This window comes from Polypterus senegalus, chromosome 5 (genome assembly GCF_016835505.1).
Source record: "Polypterus senegalus isolate Bchr_013 chromosome 5, ASM1683550v1, whole genome shotgun sequence".
In the NCBI taxonomy this organism is placed as follows: Eukaryota; Metazoa; Chordata; class Cladistia; order Polypteriformes; family Polypteridae; genus Polypterus; species Polypterus senegalus.
Window position 1 is genome coordinate 63,981,719 of NC_053158.1, and position 17,521 is coordinate 63,999,239.

Genomic DNA, 17,521 nt, shown 5'->3' on the forward strand with positions numbered 1-17,521 from the left:
TGCGCTGTGAATACTTTCCGGATGCACTGTATCAGTAGCATATTATAGTTACATTTTCCAACCAAGAAAGAAATCCTAACAATATCAAAATTGAAAAGTGTCAGCTGTTCAGCATTATGGATTTATTGCTACTAATTATTATAAATATTTCTAACAAAACACTTGTGTATTCATAAATACTAAAATTATACTTTATACTAATTAATATCAGACTGCAGAAATGGGAAGAATATTTGTAGGTAAAGAAGTAAAAAAAAAATATGGTGGTAATAATGCATTAATAGTTGTAATAAAGGAAATAGCAAAGTAATGAAGAAAAAAGTGGAAGAAAGTATAAGCAAAAAATAAGTAAACATTAACTGGTTTAAATGACAGTAAATAGTTAAGACAGTCTAAAGGGCCATAAAGAACAGCATATAACATTCTTGTTAGTTTCTTGAAAGTTTCTGTATTTGGTTTTGTTTAAACAAAAACTGTTAATGACTATATGCAACAATAAATATCTATTTTTACTGCTAGAAATAGAGGAAGCATATATAAAAATAGAGTTATTGTCTGTAAACCATTTGCCTGAAAGTTATGCTCACAGTTTGTGTAACTGCATTATTTAAAAGTAAACTTTTCTGTTCTGACTATGGTGTTTCTCTTATGTCTGTGGTGCTACTGGCATAAATAAATATGAACCTCCAAAACTTTCTGATAGACATTATTATATGTATAATTTGCTATTAAAGCTGCAGAAATAACAGAAGAGAGGAAGCTTGAAGAGTTCCTTTTAGCAGCAGCTAGGGAGGGAGCAACAGCCAGTGTCACAGAACTGGTAAGTGTTTTAATAATACATTTTTTGTGTTTGCAAATTTGCATACAGTACATCAAAACCCTAATTTTCACAACAAAAATCTCCTGAAGTTCTTTCATAAATGATTTTTACTCTTGGCTTTACACTCCTGTAGATCATTCAGTTTTTACTAATGATTTTAATGATTAACTAATGTTCAATTAGCCCTAGTTACAATTTAAAAAATAGTATTAATTATATGATTTAAATTTGCATTGGGAAATTTAAATGCCTTGCTGGATTGCAGTGTCTGATATCCTTATTTTGAGACTTTAAATAGACAAATTATAGCAGTATTTAATCTGCAGCAGTTTTCCATCTAGAACAAAAATGTATTTGTTTTCACGAAAAATCAGAGTGATTGTTCTGCTTGCCTGCAAAACTTAATCCATATTTCTGCATGCCGGCAAAAGGAAGTCAATGGGAGGATCGCTCCTCTTGTTCTGAAGTTTGTCCGTACTCCTTCATTTTCTTTGTGCAGATGTTGACTACACATGTACTGAATATGACAAATAGGGATGATTTGATGGAGCAGTGTGCATGTGCAAGCTATATGGCAGTTGTTTAAATATGAAAGAACAACCACATACTTTACTGTTGTAGTCATGTCAGATTTCACAGCCAGTTAATTTATGTTGTGTTTGCGTGCATCCTGCCCCATCTCTGCCTGTCAGATACTGCTGTGACATGAATGCTGCAGTTTTTCACATACTGGCAGTTGAGAGCACCTGCTCTTAATTGTGTCAAGCACACCCATTGCAATTAATGATCCTAAAGTAGCTGTAACCAAGTAAAAGCAGCAGTTATGTTGTGAGTTCTTTCTGATTTTTCTGAAGACTTAGGCACTGTCTTTGTGGAAATACCTTTTTCGCATCAGTTAGATAATTCTTTGTAAATTTTCTTTTTTTGCCCATTGGACTTGTCAAATTCAGGTACATACTGTATGCTTTTCTGGCTTCAGCAGAACAAACATATTCATAAGGTTCATACTTTAGCATTTTTACTGTTAACAAGCAGATCTGAAAAATTTTATACCACAGTCATTTTTTACTGCCTCATCTGTAGCATTTTTTGGGAATACCCTAAAGCATGTCCCATACTTCCAGCAATCAATTGTTGTGTATGTTGTTGAATTGATGTGTACTGATGAGTTTTAATAGCATTTTCACTTTATGACTGTTGAAGTATGTGGGAGCCTTTACAGTTAAAAAAAAAAAAAGAGACCAGAATTGATTTTGTTTCTACATTAAACATAATTGTGCTGAAATAAACCCCTGAAATTACCTATTAGGTGTTTCGTTGTCCTTTGGTGCATTGTCAGTCCCCTCTCCCAAGAATTGTTTTCTCAGGTTAAACTCCTGTCTTGTTGTCGGTTTCTTTAATAGTCATCTTGCAGTTTCGGGCTTTTCATATAACCATTCATTACAGTAATATGCCTAGTTTCTTTAATGAATTGAGATTAGTGCATGCTACTTCTTGACATTTAGCAAATGATTTATTGTTCTTGCTGACTCATCATTTAGTAAGTGGTCTGTATACTATAACAATCTTTACAAATCTTTATACATTTTTTTTTCTTCTAGCATGATTATATTTGTATGGTTCAAAGTCTTTCTTCTTGCCTTCATGTATATGATTCTGATGTACTTCTTGTAAGGATATTGCAACATCTTTTGGAGGTCTTTCTTAATTTCTGAACACAATATTTAGTGCTTCATTGTGGGCCTTTTTGTGCTTTAACAGATATTTAAATAATTATATCAAAATGTCTTTTTCTCATGTTAAGCAGCCAAAATTTTTTGCAATTGCATTATTTATTTGAAGACCATGTGTCCTCTTTTTTAACTTGTTTGATACCCCCTGCCTTCTTCGTGCTTATTATTCAGTGGCTATTGATCTTCTCTTCAGTGCATTGTAAGATTCCCCACTGCCAGGTCAGTGAGGTCATGTTTCTAGCGGCACTACCTATACTTTTACATTATACAGTGTGGTTAGGATCACGATTACAAAGCAATTATGGTCTTAATTAGTGAAATGCTTTAAGCTGCCCTCTTCCATTTTGGCAGGCAGTTTGAATCACAATGTATATTTGTCTATGAATATGTTATACCTGACTGCAGTTTAGAATTTTAACACTTTTTAAAATAAAAAAAAATTGCTATGATTTCATTCTACTTCCCTGTTAATATTAATGCATATCTGATTTTAAGCAAATGCTATGGATTAGTTGATTAACTACTTCATGTAATAATTTGTGTCGAATCTGCTTGTGAGTATTTTAGTTGACCATTTCAAAATTGAGGTGAACTAAAGCTAACTGAAACAGAAGCAATGTTAAAGAAATATGTTACTCAATGAATTGCATTTTGAGCAGTTTGCCTCTCACCTTTTAAGTAAAAGCAAGTCTAAATGAGTTTCTACTGGCCTCTCACTCTAATTCCACCACAGCAAATCTGCCTCTCTTCTGAAATTTCAAATTTGTTTGGAGCACATTTTTGGATTGTTTTTCATGTTTTGCAGTTAAATAGAACAAAACCTCCAAATATTAACTGTACAGATCTCCAAGGCAACACACCTTTGCACTGTGCTGCATATCGTGGGAACAAACAGTGTGCTCTAAAGCTTTTGAAAAGTGGAGCTGACATAACCATCAAAAATAAGAACAGTAAGTATTGATTAGAGAACGTTAAAAAAACTGCAGTCTGATTTGATGTTCAATATGTAAAATGCCATTCTTTCTAATATGGTGGAATGATAAAACTACCTGTTGGCATACTGAATGTTAACATCATCCAATTTAAAAATCTTTTATCTGTTCTGATATTTGGGGTATCTGTTACAAGTTTGGTTTTTTTTGTTTTTTTTTAAATAGTATAGCAAGTAGTTTTGCTTATGCATTTTTATATTCATTTTACTCTGCTTGTGAATTGGTGTGATCAGTTGACATCTTCTATTTAATTAATGAACCATGTACTCCTTTAAAAGCTCAGTAAAAAAATCAAAATAAATAATATAATTCTCCACAGTTGAATTTGAAAGTAATGTTAAATCAGTTTTTATAAAGCAGTGTTCTATGGTGTAGGAGAAAAGGCTTACTTTTCGCACAGTTTACTTGGTAATGATGATGGCTTCTTTTCTTTATTTATACAATTTCCTGTTTTTGATTTCCATACCCAAACACCTTTGAAGGTATGTTGCTGGTTGAAGGACTGAAAGGGGATTGTGCCATCTCAACAGTACTACTCTGTCTCATTTACTTTCATTCAGTGGATTTAAACATATATTCCATAAAAACTTCTAAGCTGTAACTACATTTTCTTGAAATTTTGTTGACAAATTGATGCAAAAATGTTTGAAGATGTCTGCTTTTATAATATAAAGACTGCAGTAGTGTTTACAAAGAGTATGCTAGTATCAGTTTATTTTAGGTAGGTGGAGTTATGGTAGTGTTTATGGTATGTGATTTTAATGCTTAACTTTATAGACCTCAATCACTGTTTGTTTTTAACAGTGTGGAGTTTTTTTGGTTTGTTTTTTTTTTTTGTTTTTGATTTACAGACATAGTATGACCTCACTCTGCTATGATATTGTATTTAAACAGACGTGTTGTCGTAATATTTTAGTCAAAATTCTCAAAGAATGAAAGATTTCCTCCTGTGGATTCTTTGCTGTCCGGAATGCGCAGTGGAAATCTGCCAGAATGGGAATTCTCTAGGAGACCGTGATGCTCTAGGGATTAAACCATTTTGTACCTTACTAACTTATTCAAATGTTACCTTTTTTTCTGAAGTAGTCTGAAATAGTGTTCAATATAAACATAATTTTTTTCCCTTTATATTGTTCCAAGTAATGACATTTGTTTAATTTCAATCTCCAAAGAGGTCTTTACTTTATTAACTAAACGCTTTTCTTTTCTTTGGGCTTCTTTGCTGTTATACATTGCTTCTGATGTTGTTTATAGTTTTTAATCAATCTATCCCATGATATACTAGCCGAAATACTCTTTCTGCCTTTTCACAATTTTATCCCCTTTGATGAGGCACAAAGCATCCACAGGCATTAGACTTAACACACAAAGATAGATGAGCAGGTGACTCCCAAGCCACCGGTGTGTTCTGGGAAAATAATTTTTTTAAATTTTTTTAATACTCAGAGAAAGAGTCTCTTACCTATTACACCCATCGCTCAGATGCAAAGGACTTTACCATGTTGTTATACCCCACGTCTGAAACCCAGTCACTGCAAGCAAATAAATAGTTCAAGGCTGAGTATAGTAAGGCAGTCTTTATTCAATGTAATGTATACAGTAGATGTTGTAGTTAATTTTACACATGAAAAAAGAATATGCTTTTTCAAACCCAAGACACAAATACTAAACCTATCTAATAGCCATGATCATTCAATTAAAACCTGAAAGGTTGAATTAAGTTCACAGTACAGTAAGGTAAATGAGAAATCCCATCATTCAAATGTGCCTTAGGTGCTGGGCCAGAAAATGTAGCAGGGAAAAATAATGTCAAGCAGTGCAAAAAAATCACAATTTCATAATAAGATCCCACCCAGGCCATGCATTTCATATTTTGTGCTGCATGTAAGACTGATATCACAGTTTATTAAAATGTTAAAGCATTTTGCTTTATAATGAAAATTTTTAGCGAAAACAGCAGCTACAAACATACTGTACATTTGTTATAGTTGATCAGTCTGTCATATTGATATAAAGAAAGTATATCCCACATAACCTAATTTGCATTAATGGGTTTTTGTCTGAGCTGCATGTTTCAGGTGATTACATAACCTCACAAGTTTGATTCTTAAATTCTAAATTTACTTTGAGTCCACTGTTTTTATTTTAACATTCTGTGTAATGTATTGTTAACATCTAACCACGATTTCCTAAAAGTTTCCATATGCCTGAGTAACATTGTTCAGAAATTCTTGAGGATTACACAAGTGTATTTTGGCCATTGCAAGCCTAATATTAGTCAACAACAGTATTTACCCTTTTTGCGAAGTATCTTTGAAAATATAGAACTTTTTGTCCCCAGGGGAAAGTTTGGGTTTTTACAGAAACTCATTAAATAAATACTGTAGATACACATACTATGGTCTGAACACACACCAGAATGTAAATTATGAATGGTATGGTACTGCTCCTAGGAAGATCAATAACTGTTTGAAACATTCTCCATTTCGACAAAATACAGCTCTGGCCAAAATTTGTACTAGCACATGGGCTAATACTATACGGTAGCCCCTTCCAGACTGATAGGTATGAGCATCTTTATCAGGGAGCTTCAGGAATTTCTTTTGATGATAATTGATTTTAATTGTTCTTGATTATTTTTCTAACTCTTGTATGCAGACATGTTTACTGTGATTTTATCAGCCAATACTTGTTAGTTTGGTGTTGATCAGGGCTGACCTAAGTCAGTAATGAGTAGTAAATTAAGTATTCAAATAGATGATAATTCAAAGCAAAAGGACATATTAGGGGTAAATCAAGTGGGAGAGGGAGGGTGCCAGTAACTTTTCCACCTGTGAATTTTTCACACAAAGTAAATATAAGACACACACATTTTTTACTTTTTTTTTTTTCTTTCTCCACTTTCAGACCCAAACATTACTATTAAATACTACAAAAGCATCATTTGAAACTAATTGAATAATGTGTAAACATCCCAAAAATGTGACAGGGTCCAATAATTGCAGCATTAGTTCAGTAGTAGTAAGTAGACCAGTTATTTTGTATCTTCATAATATTCTTTTTGAAAATACTTTCTAACAAATTTCCTACGTTATACATTGGTATTGTGATCCCCAGGGAGCTCTGCAGCTCTCCAAACTCCTGACACACAGCCTCAGACACGAGTTGCCAATAAATAAAGGGTTTTTATTTTTGTGTGAAACTTTTCACAGTAAGAGTTTCCCACAACACAACCACAATTATCTACAACTCTATTTCTTAGTAATAAGCACCTTCCTTCCGTATTGTTCTCTTCTTTTCCCACTATGATCAAAGCAAGCTTTTTCCTCCTTATCCTGACACTGGCTCCCAAAGTTCAGGCAGGCAGCTTCTTGTATGTAACACCCAGAAGCACTTCCAGGTGAGGCTGGAGCTTTGCAAAGTGAGGTTCACTAAACCCCTCCGCACCCTGAGTTGATGAACTCCATTTCCCAAGATTCCACAAGGGAATCGGTGGCAATGTCGTACCTCAGGGAGGCTGCCATCTAGTGTCCAGGGCAGATACTCTCTCTGCCTATCCTTGCAGTTTGTGGGCATCCCATCCATCCCTCACATTGTATAATCTATTACAGCATTCCTGTTTGTTTAAGCTAAATATATAGTGCAAAAAAAAAAAGAAAGTTGTGTAATTTTTTGTCCTTTTTTGCAATATTTGAAATAACCAGATTTAAATGTGTTTAATCTTTTTGACAGATCAGACACCACTTGACCTTGCTCTGGGCACAGATATGAGACAGATTTTAATGAGCAATTCTCTTAAGGTTGGTATGGACCTTTTTAATGCACTCTCAGAAAGTTCTTATACTATGTACATGTTAAATGTTTGACATATTTACTGGTGCTGAAGCAAGATTTGTTTACTGGCCTCCTAGTATCGGCTCCCCAAAACATAGCCTCTGGATACATGATGACAATACTGTTTAATTTTACTGCTCTTCAATTAAATAGTGAATAGCAGGCTTTCTTTGTCGTAAAAAATTTGACACCTCATAATCTTAATTTTGCATGTGTTTTTTTTTCAATACTTAATTTTCTCAAACATATTTTTAGGTGACTCTAAGTTGGTCTCTTGTGTAATGTACAGTATGGTTACGTCTCTTGTGTAATGTACAGTATGGTTACATTGGTTGATTTTACATTGAGTCCAGTGCTGCCGTGGTAAGCTTTATTCCCCAATGTATCAGCTTGTCCGAAGGGAGAATGTCTGGGTGCACTTGCACTCATGCTCATGCTCCAGCGCAGATGAGGCTGCTAGCTTATTAAATACATGCCTTGCACCTGTGCAGAAGGCAACAGTGTCAGGTGCTATAGGTGAAGCAAATGGCATGTTGCAGGATTGGCTGTAAGATTTATTCCCCGAATGTAAGAGTTACTTTCTGTCTCTAGGGGTCGTCTTTAGACTCAGTGGTGTGGATAGTGTGGTTGATATATTTGGGCACAAAGCAGTGTCCAGTGGCTTCTCATGGAATGCTGTGGATTGGGCAGCAGGGACACAGGCCAGGAATGAAAGGGTCTCTGTGCCTGTTGGTTGACATCTCTTTGCACCACAGGGTCCAAATAAGCCAGAGAGGCATCAGTTTTTAAAGGGAAGCACCAGGAACTGAGCATGTTAAAGGAGGCTCCTGCATTCATTTAACCTTATTTTTAATGGATTATTTCTTTGAATTTTTAATCTCCACTAGCTCTGTGTTTTTCCTTTATATGATTATTAATTTATTGAAGACTTCGCACTGTTGTTTTTGAACACATTGAAGCACTAGAGCACTTTTTCACCCTCCCCTGGCTTTGTGTGATTTGTCCTCATTTGCCAAGCTCATCCCAGTTATGAGTATCAATGGTTTTGGGATCAAGAGGCTCCCAAAGGCATCAGGGAGAGTGGAGCCACTGTCACAACCCTATGTAGTTTGTAGTGATGGCCAAAAGAAATTTTTAATCTCATGATTTCATGCAAAGCGAGAAAAAGCAGTTCATAATATAATGGAATGTAACAGTGACCCATTCTGCCCAATGTCAAGCAATTTAAAAAAAAAAAACATTTATAAACAAATACTTACATTACGTGTGTTGTATAATCCACTTTTCCGCTATCCTGTTGAATGCTCAAAAAGAACACAATGCATGCAGTTTTAGTTAAAATATTATTAATACTTTCAGAAAAATCTGCATCACTACACTTAAAAACATAGAAAACGCATGATCTTTGGATGAAATATTCCTTTAAGTAAATTTTTAGATGAAAGAAGAATTTTCCAATATGAATGAAAATTTGCATCCTCACCTGTTTGTTTGAAACTTAACAGAGATACTAACTTGATGATGGATCATTAAGTTGCACTACTACAGTATGATACTTCTATACTCTTATATGCTTGTAGTTAACCCTTTATATTTGTACTTATCTCTTTATATATATGTGTGTGTGTGTGTTGCTACATGTCTACTAATGCACTTTTTATTGAAAGTTGCCGTATTGAATTTTGATCATTATTGTAGTTCTTTCAGTATAGCAAGATGAAAAATTGCTAAAGTGAGTGGCAGTCCAGAATACCAATATTACATGAGCATTCTAAGAACCCCAGAAAAGTGATTACAACATAAGAACAGTCTACACAAGAACAGGCCATTCAGGCCCAACAGTTCGCCAGTCCTATCCAATTAATTTTCCTAAAAGAAAATTCAGTTTAGTTTTGAAAGTCTTCCTATCTATCACGCTGCTTGGTAGCTTATTCCAAGTGTCTATGGTTCTCTGTGTAAAGAAATACTTCCTAATGTTTGTGCGAAATTTACCTTTAACAAGTTTCCAACTGTTTCCCATGTTCTTGATGAACTCATTTTAATATAACTATCCACTATACTAATTCCCTTCATAATTTTAAACACTTAAATTATGTCATCTCTTAATCTTTAATTTGCTTAGACTGTCATCTCTTAATCTTTCTTCATAGCACTGGAGTCAGCCTAGTCACTCCTCTCTGGACCTTTTCTAGTGCTGCTATGTCCTTTTTGTAGCCTGAACACCAAAACTGCACACAGTACTCCATATGGGGCCTCACCAGTGCATTATAAAGCTTGAGTATAACCTCCTTTTACTTGTGTTTTACACATTGTGCCATATAACTTAACATTCTGGTTGCCTTCTTAATGGTTTCTCAACACTGTCTGGAAGTTGATAGTGTGGAGACCATTACGACTCCTAATCCGTTACATAAGGTGTACTCTTTTACTGTTGAGTTATACCTTACATTTACTGATATTAAATTTCATCTGCCACAAATCTGTCCAAACCTGTATCCTGTCCAAGTCCTTCTGTATTGATTTAACAGATTCCAAATTATATGTCAATCCACCTTTCTTGGTATCATCTGCAAATGTAACCAGCTTGTTACTTATTTTCCTATACAAATCTATATATATATTGTCTATATTAATTATTAATCTATATTATATACTGTGTGTGTGTATGTATATATATATATATATGTGTGTGTATATATATATATATATATATATATATATATATATATATATATATATATATATATATATATGTATATGTATGTATATATATATATATATATAATTGTTTTGATTTGGGAAAATGGTTCAAGGGATTAAAACATAAATAGGCAAAAATCAGAGAGAAGAGGTCTGATACTTCAATAAAATTTACTTATTCAATTATAATATATAAATACATATGAATGGGTTATAGAAATAAATATAAATCACAAATAAACTCGAATCATGGCATAAGTGCTAACCACTGCGCCACCACACACTTTAACACTGAGCGATCGTTGCTTAATCTGTATGGCATTCTCTTTATACATTGCTACATGTACTGCTAGCTGCTCGCAATTTTTAGCCAGGTCTTTATCTCTTTTGCCTCCTCATCTAACTTCTTTATAATAATCATTAACCATACACAATCTGTCTGACCAGTAGACAAGCGAATGTTTTCTATTTTAGCCGCCTTTGCCTCCACTTTCTTTTCTCCTTTCTTATACTTCTTGTTGCTCCGGATTTTCTTTTTGGTTTGCTCCTCTCCTTCCTCCTCCTCGGAGCTCTCCGAAGATGAAGATGAGCTAGTTGAGCCAACTTCATGCCGTTTTTTTTTTTTATTCAATTTTTCCCATTCAGCAAAGGTAAGAAGCAAATGAACTTCTACCTCTGCCACTTGCTTCTTTATCCCTCTGGACTTAACCACAAGGCCCTTCTTTTTGGCCATGTCTAGGAGTACCCCTGTGGGTCGTCCATCTATTTCTCCCTTAGGGACTTTGGCGTTAATTAGCGCTCCCCATAATTTCTTTCTATTTACTCCCCCTGTTCTATTAACCTTGTCCCTATCGTCCAACTTAGTCAATTCTTGCCTCATTGCCTGTTTAAAGCGAGGATCAATAGCGTAATCCGTAAATTCCACACCATCCTCCCCATCCAGTTTCACTTGTCCTGCTCCTGCATCATGCATGCGTACCAGCCATGTATCTACTGGCTCATTTCGCCCTTGGGCGTAATGTGATCTAAATCCTTCCCTTTTTTGTACAGTATAATCTTCACAAACATCTCCTCTCCTAACATTACCGTGTGCGTCACCATAAAGTCTACGACGTACCACGGGTTTAGCTTGTAAACTCGGGGGATTAAGGTCTGGCTGATCATCTACATCATAATCATCGTCCCAAATGTTACCATCCCCTGTCTCGGGATCCCACTCATGGACATTCGCTGCAGCTACAAGCGCTTTAACCTTCACAACATCCAGCCTGCGCCTCTTTTTCGCATTCACCTTGGCTATGCATAAGGCTGCCTCATCCACCAACTCCTCGGCTCTCTGTACCCGCGGCAATAATAAAGCTACCTGGGATTCAGCCATTGAGGCTCGCCCTAACGCATCCGTCAAGTCCATTTGCATTTTCTTAATCTCCCTTTTTAGTCTACCAGACTGTCCAGCCATCTAACTGCCGTTAGTAAAACCCACCCCCGTGTCTGCAAGCCCGTCATGGGTTCTTTTACAGACACCTGACATTTCTTAAGTGCGGCTAGTACATTCACTGGTGTTGGGGGGCCTAAACTTTTGCCAATATTGTGCTAATCCCCCCCCACGTCTCAATTCTCTAGCGCAGTCTTCCCATACCGTTTCCTCCCAGCCGGGAAGAGGTAAAGGAGCCGTGCCAGGGTTTTTATCCTTTTTCTTAGACATCTCTGATTTCTTTTTGCCTCACTCAATAGTTCAATATTTTACCAGATTCCCCAAAATCCTGCCGACTACGCCAAAATGTTTTGATTTGGGAAAATGGTTCAAGGGATTAAAACATAAGTAGGCAAAAATCAGAGAGAAGAGGTCCGATACTTCAATAAAATTTACTTATTCAATTATAACATATAAATACACATGAATGGGTTATAGAAATAAATATATATGCTTAAAGAGACAAACTTATACTTACAATAACATACATACATACAGTAACATACATCAAAAGACCCAGAGCCATCATCCTAGACCAGTAGACTGAGGGAGCCCGCATGTCAGTCTCGTCAGAGGATCAACCCATGTGCCTTTTATCAGATAAGACCGGGCGGTGTGCGCCTTTCCCCACGGTTGAGCGTCCAAAGAAACTGAGGGCGGAACCTTCCCTTATATACTAATTAGGTGTCCTTGCCCAAAAGCGGCTTACGTGGAAGCAGTGTATGCAGAAGTGATCAGTTCCAGCATACACCTCCCCCCCCCTTTCCATGGGACACGACGTTGTTTTTTCTTATACTAGGTTTTGAGACTAGTGCCTGATACCAGAAGACACAGTAATATGCTTACATGTGAAAAAAGCCTCTCGAAGTGAAAAACAACTCCTTACATAGCCTTGGCTGTATCTTTAGAACATTCCCGGCTGTTTCTCCCAAAACATTAGTTTCTATAGCTGATTCTGCGCTGAAGCGACTAACGCCCATCTGCTTTCTTGATTCCCCCTCCCTCTTTTTATTTCATCTTTGCTTTTTACAGAGAAAAATCCTTCCATTACAATAATAAAAAATATTGGAAAGAGACTAGACGTGATTTTCTCGGAGAGACACTTATACATCCCGCGAGACGAGTCCACACTCGGCGTCGGAAATTAAGGACAAAGAGTAGATGACAAAGTAGAACGTCGTAAAGAATTCAAAAATGTTGGCATGGTACACATGCAGAGCAGGTTAGAGAAAAAGTAATAGCATTCGAAAGTCTCAAAAAAAATGATAGTAAAGATCGTATTAGCCCAAACAAATGGAAATTATTACTCCATGAAATAATGGAACACCGAAAAGAGATCGAATATATTGTTCGGATTTAAACTTTAAGTCGGAGACTTGTAGACCGTCTGATTTGTGTTGCCAACGAGAATTAAAAGATTCCAAAAACATTGGCGCGGTATGAAGTCCCATGAGACAGAGACTTTTAACATGAGATTCTTTCGAGTCACGCCCTCCTTTCAACTATTTTTAAACAAGACCATGGTCATCTAACCTCAGTCGTGTGAATGCTTTTGTCAGACACAGTTCCTGTGCTCTCAGCTCTTAGTCGTGTGAATGGCTTTGGCAGATACATTTCCTGCACTCTCAGCTCTTATAAATTTTATCAGGACAATAATTTTATACGTTCTAGATGACACGTCAACGACTAAGCGAAGAAGAAAGAGCATGGACAAACATTTGAAAAAGTCATTTTATTTATTAGAGAGAGAGAAACGATATTCACTCACAGGAAGATATACGTTGCGTTGTCACGATGTACGTCCAAACACGGAATCAGAATTCAATGTGAATTGAAGTAAAGTTCATTCCAAATATTGTTTTTACTAAGGTTTTAAAGTAAAAGTGAAAATAATGCATATGTAACAATTCCCATGAAAAAAAACAATCTCTTAAAATTGTATATCTGGTTAACCAAAGCCGGGGGTGGGCGAGCAAAGCAAGCAGGGGGCAGAGCACTCTAGTATATTTAAAAATAGCAGCAGCCCTAGCACTGAGCCTTGTGGAACACCACTATTAACATGAGCCAATTCTGATAAGGTTCCTTGCACCATCACTCTCTCCTTCCTTTGTCTGAACCAATTCTGCACCCATCTTCAAACATCACCCTGAGCTCACACTTCTTTTAGTTTGATACCCTACCTCTCATGTGGCATCGTATTAAATGCTATCTGAAAGTCAAGATAGATAATATCACATGCTCCACTTTGATCATATACTTTTCTTGTTTCCTCTTAGAATTCCAGCATGTTAGTAAAACATAACCTCCCTCTTCTGAACCCATGGTGACTGTATAACCTCCCTCTTCTGAACCCATGCTGACTGTTCAGAAAAAACTGCTGTACTTGTCATTTGCTTCTCATTCTTATCCTTAATAATTCCTTCTAATACTTTTCCTGTGATACATATTAAGCTTAACTGGCCTAGAGTTTCTTGGATCTGCCCAGTCACCCTTTCTATATAAAATGGGATAATATTTGCCATTTTCCAATCCTGTGGAATCTCCCCAGTAGGCAGTGACTTCCTAAAAATTTGTGTCAAGGATTTATATATGTACTTGCTAGCCTCCTTAAGAACTGTTTGAATTCTCTTTATTAACTCACTGCTGACTTTTTTTTTAAATTTCCTATTAATACCAAATGTAGATATGTATCTGTCTTCCATTACATTTTAAACCTGTTCCACTGCTTCTTGACTGTCTCCACAATTTGCATATCCCAGTCTATCCTCTTTAGACTTTACTGCATCTGATAAAAATTTGCCCTAAAAAAAGTTAAACTTAACAATTTTAGTCTTTGCATCCATACTCTTACAAAACACTGAGAATTGTATTATATTATGGTAATTCGACCTTAGTGGTTCAAACACCTCTACTCCCTCAAATCTATTCTGATTACTACAAAATTCTAAATTCAGACAGGCTTCACCCTGCATTGGTGCTTTAACATACTGTGTTATAAAACAGTGTGGACGAAGGTTCAAAACAATAGCGGGCAGACACCAATTCAAACAAACAATTCTTTTATTTCTGACTTCTTGGTGAGTAGAGTGGCTTTGCCTTACAGAGCTCCAAGTGCAAAGCCCAATCAAGGGGGTTTGGTCATCTGCATTTTATAACAGAAATCTTGAAAGAAAGCAGTTAGATAAAATAAGCTCAGTTTCATCCAAGGTCACAGAACATTTTTTACACAATTTGTTGATTACAACGGAAAGCAGAAATTCTAGTCTTATATTTTTAATGAAGCTTATCAGAAAACTTGTCATCCGTTTGGCATCTTAATTGAACGGTAATCTAGGCTCTGCTGAAGCAGCCGGGAAGAGCCAAGAACTACACTCCACACCTGCAGCCCTACTCCATGCAAGCACGCTTCTGTTAATAATAATACCTAGCCACACAGAGAGCATGCAGATTTTCATACAGAGGCTAGCAATAGATTTTAACTTCCATTCCACAACAGTGACTGATTACTTCTAAAAACTGCTCTTTGTGCACCAAAATTTACAAGGTTATCCCAGTAAATATTCAGATAGTTAAAGTCCCCCATGATTATAATATCCCCCTGTAAACATACATTTTTAATATTACTAAAAAAAATGTGTGTTGAAATTACTGTCTGCATTGGCTGGTCTATAACACTTTCCTAAAATAAGGCATGTTTCCCTAATGATTTCTAGGCGAAGCCACTTATCCTTACTAAGATGGGGCTCATCGTCCAACTGAAGAGTACTTGCATTTAATTTCTGTTTGTCATAAACAGCAACCCCACCTCCTTATCTGTTCCTTCTGTCCTTCCTACAAAATGTGTATCCCTCTGTTATACTCCTCCCCATCTTTGTTATATAGCCAGGTTTGCATTATTGCTGTAATATTATAATTATGCTCTGTTATATGCAACTCCCAACTCACTTGCCTTATTTTTGATGCTTCTAGCATTACGGAAAGCTATTTTTAATGTGTTATTGCTTTTACATTTAAATGTTAGGTTAGAATTTATTTTTATTTTTACAGTATTGTTTGTTCCTTCATGTATAGTTGTAAACCTGGCCTGTCCTAAACTCCCTAACCCACTGCACCCCCACACCCCAATAATTCTCTAGTTAAAATAATCCTCAATTAACCTACTCATTTGCCTTCCCAATACATTGGTGTCCCTCCAGCTTAGATGTAACCCATCGTGGTGGAACAGGTCCTATCTGTTCCAAAAACAGTCCCAATGCCCCATAAACCTATACCCTTCTACCCTGCATCAAGATTTGTGCCATGCATTAAGCCTTCTAATCTCCTCAGTCTTACCTGGACTAGCCAGTGGCAGAAGCAGAACTTCAGAGAAGACTACCTTGCTCCTCAGTCTGGAACCTAACTGTTTGAATATGGGTCACTGAACTGACAGACTACCCTTATGTATGTCATTTGCTCCATCATGGACAATGGCAACTGGAACCACCCCTGCTCTGGGCAAGATCCTATTCGCCGTTCCAGGAAGGTCTCCCACCTGTGCACCCGGAAGACAACACACTGTTTGAGACTCTCTGTCTCGGGAGCAAACCTGTGCTAAAATCCCCCTAATAATTTTAGTCACCAAATATAACTACCTCTCTCTTTCTGGGAGCTGGCTTCATTATTAAAATTTGCTTTTGGATTACTAAAACTGCCTTAACTTTTTTTTTTTTTAATTAAAATTAAGTGATTTAACTAGAATGGTAAAACTAATAAAATTTAAGCCAAAGAAATTCTAGAACTGCTACAGCTATTTTACACCTTCTGGCTCCTAAAGCTCCAGTAATATTCTCCATCTCGACTGCCTATTGCTTGTCCTTCTGTGAGGTTAACTTTACTTTTCTCTGTTTGTTCTCCTAACTTTACACTCCTCTTATTCCTTACTTCTACACTCGCACTGTTTGTATTCCCCCTGTATTAATGAAACTTTACGGCACCTTTAACTTCTGGACTGCTAAGAACTGTTCAATCTAAAATAAATTAATAAAATAAAATTTGCTTGTTGAATATCTTCTTCTGGTTAATTTCTTATTGTATTATCTGCTCCTACAGCCCCTTGTACCTGATTGGGTATCTGGTTGCTTACCTACAGTGGACGCTTACCTATGCACCCCCTTTTTTTTTTAAAGCTAAGGAATCGCAGTTGCTGTTACTTATGAACTATTTATGCTACAATGGCTATTTACTTCCGGATGCCGATATCACTTACTGTTGCTTTCTGCCCTCTCTTTGACATTAGTTCAAATACAAATAATAAGAACAAGTAACTTTTCCAAGCACACCCCCAAACACCCTGTTACTTTTGCTCCTGTCCAGGCAAAAAAACGTTCTAAATGGAGGAAAACGTTTTAAAAATTCCTGCACAGTTATTTTGAGGCAACCAAAACACAAGTTTATAGTAGCAAAAGGTATTTTTTTTAATTAACTCTCACCACAGAAAAAACAAACTCTCAGCAACTCTCAGTTGCCTCTCTCATTTACAGAATTTAGTTGATTGTTGGAGTATTCAACAAATGTAAAAATGTCAAGCTCGTTAGTAATTGGCCAAGATCAGTTGATGTATCAATTTCAGATTAACCAAGAGATGGTCAGAGTTCTCTCTAAAAACTTACCTTTAGACCTTTAAAGGTAATGTTATCTCTTATCACAATATTTGCCAAAGCCATCTGTAAAAGACAACATAAACTGTCTAGATATTCTAGCATTATGTGCTTTGGATAAGAAACTTTCTTTGAACAGAATAACCTAATTCTAATAGTAAAGCATGATGATTGGACTGATGATTGGGACTGATTTTCTGCTTGGAGGCCTGGTCCTCTTGCTATTTCTGATTTAGACTTGAATTTTGCCATGTTCAGTGGAATATCTGAACACAATGTTAAGGGCCTTTTTTTTGAAGAACCTAAGGATTTTTTTGTAGGATAGGCCTTTA

General features: G+C 36.2%; 1 protein-coding gene across 4 annotated transcripts in view; it reads left to right on the forward strand.

Moving 5' to 3' along the window:
- osbpl1a (oxysterol binding protein-like 1A) overlaps positions 1–17,521 on the forward strand; it is a 243,556-nt gene that overhangs the window by 39,738 nt on the left and 186,297 nt on the right. For all 4 annotated transcript variants that reach the window (XM_039754706.1, XM_039754708.1, XM_039754709.1 and 1 more), the window contains exons 6-8: positions 735–820; positions 3,359–3,503; positions 7,278–7,345. In XM_039754706.1, coding sequence (XP_039610640.1) covers positions 735–820; positions 3,359–3,503; positions 7,278–7,345 — 299 coding nt within the window. The remainder of the gene's footprint in view (positions 1–734; positions 821–3,358; positions 3,504–7,277; positions 7,346–17,521) is intronic.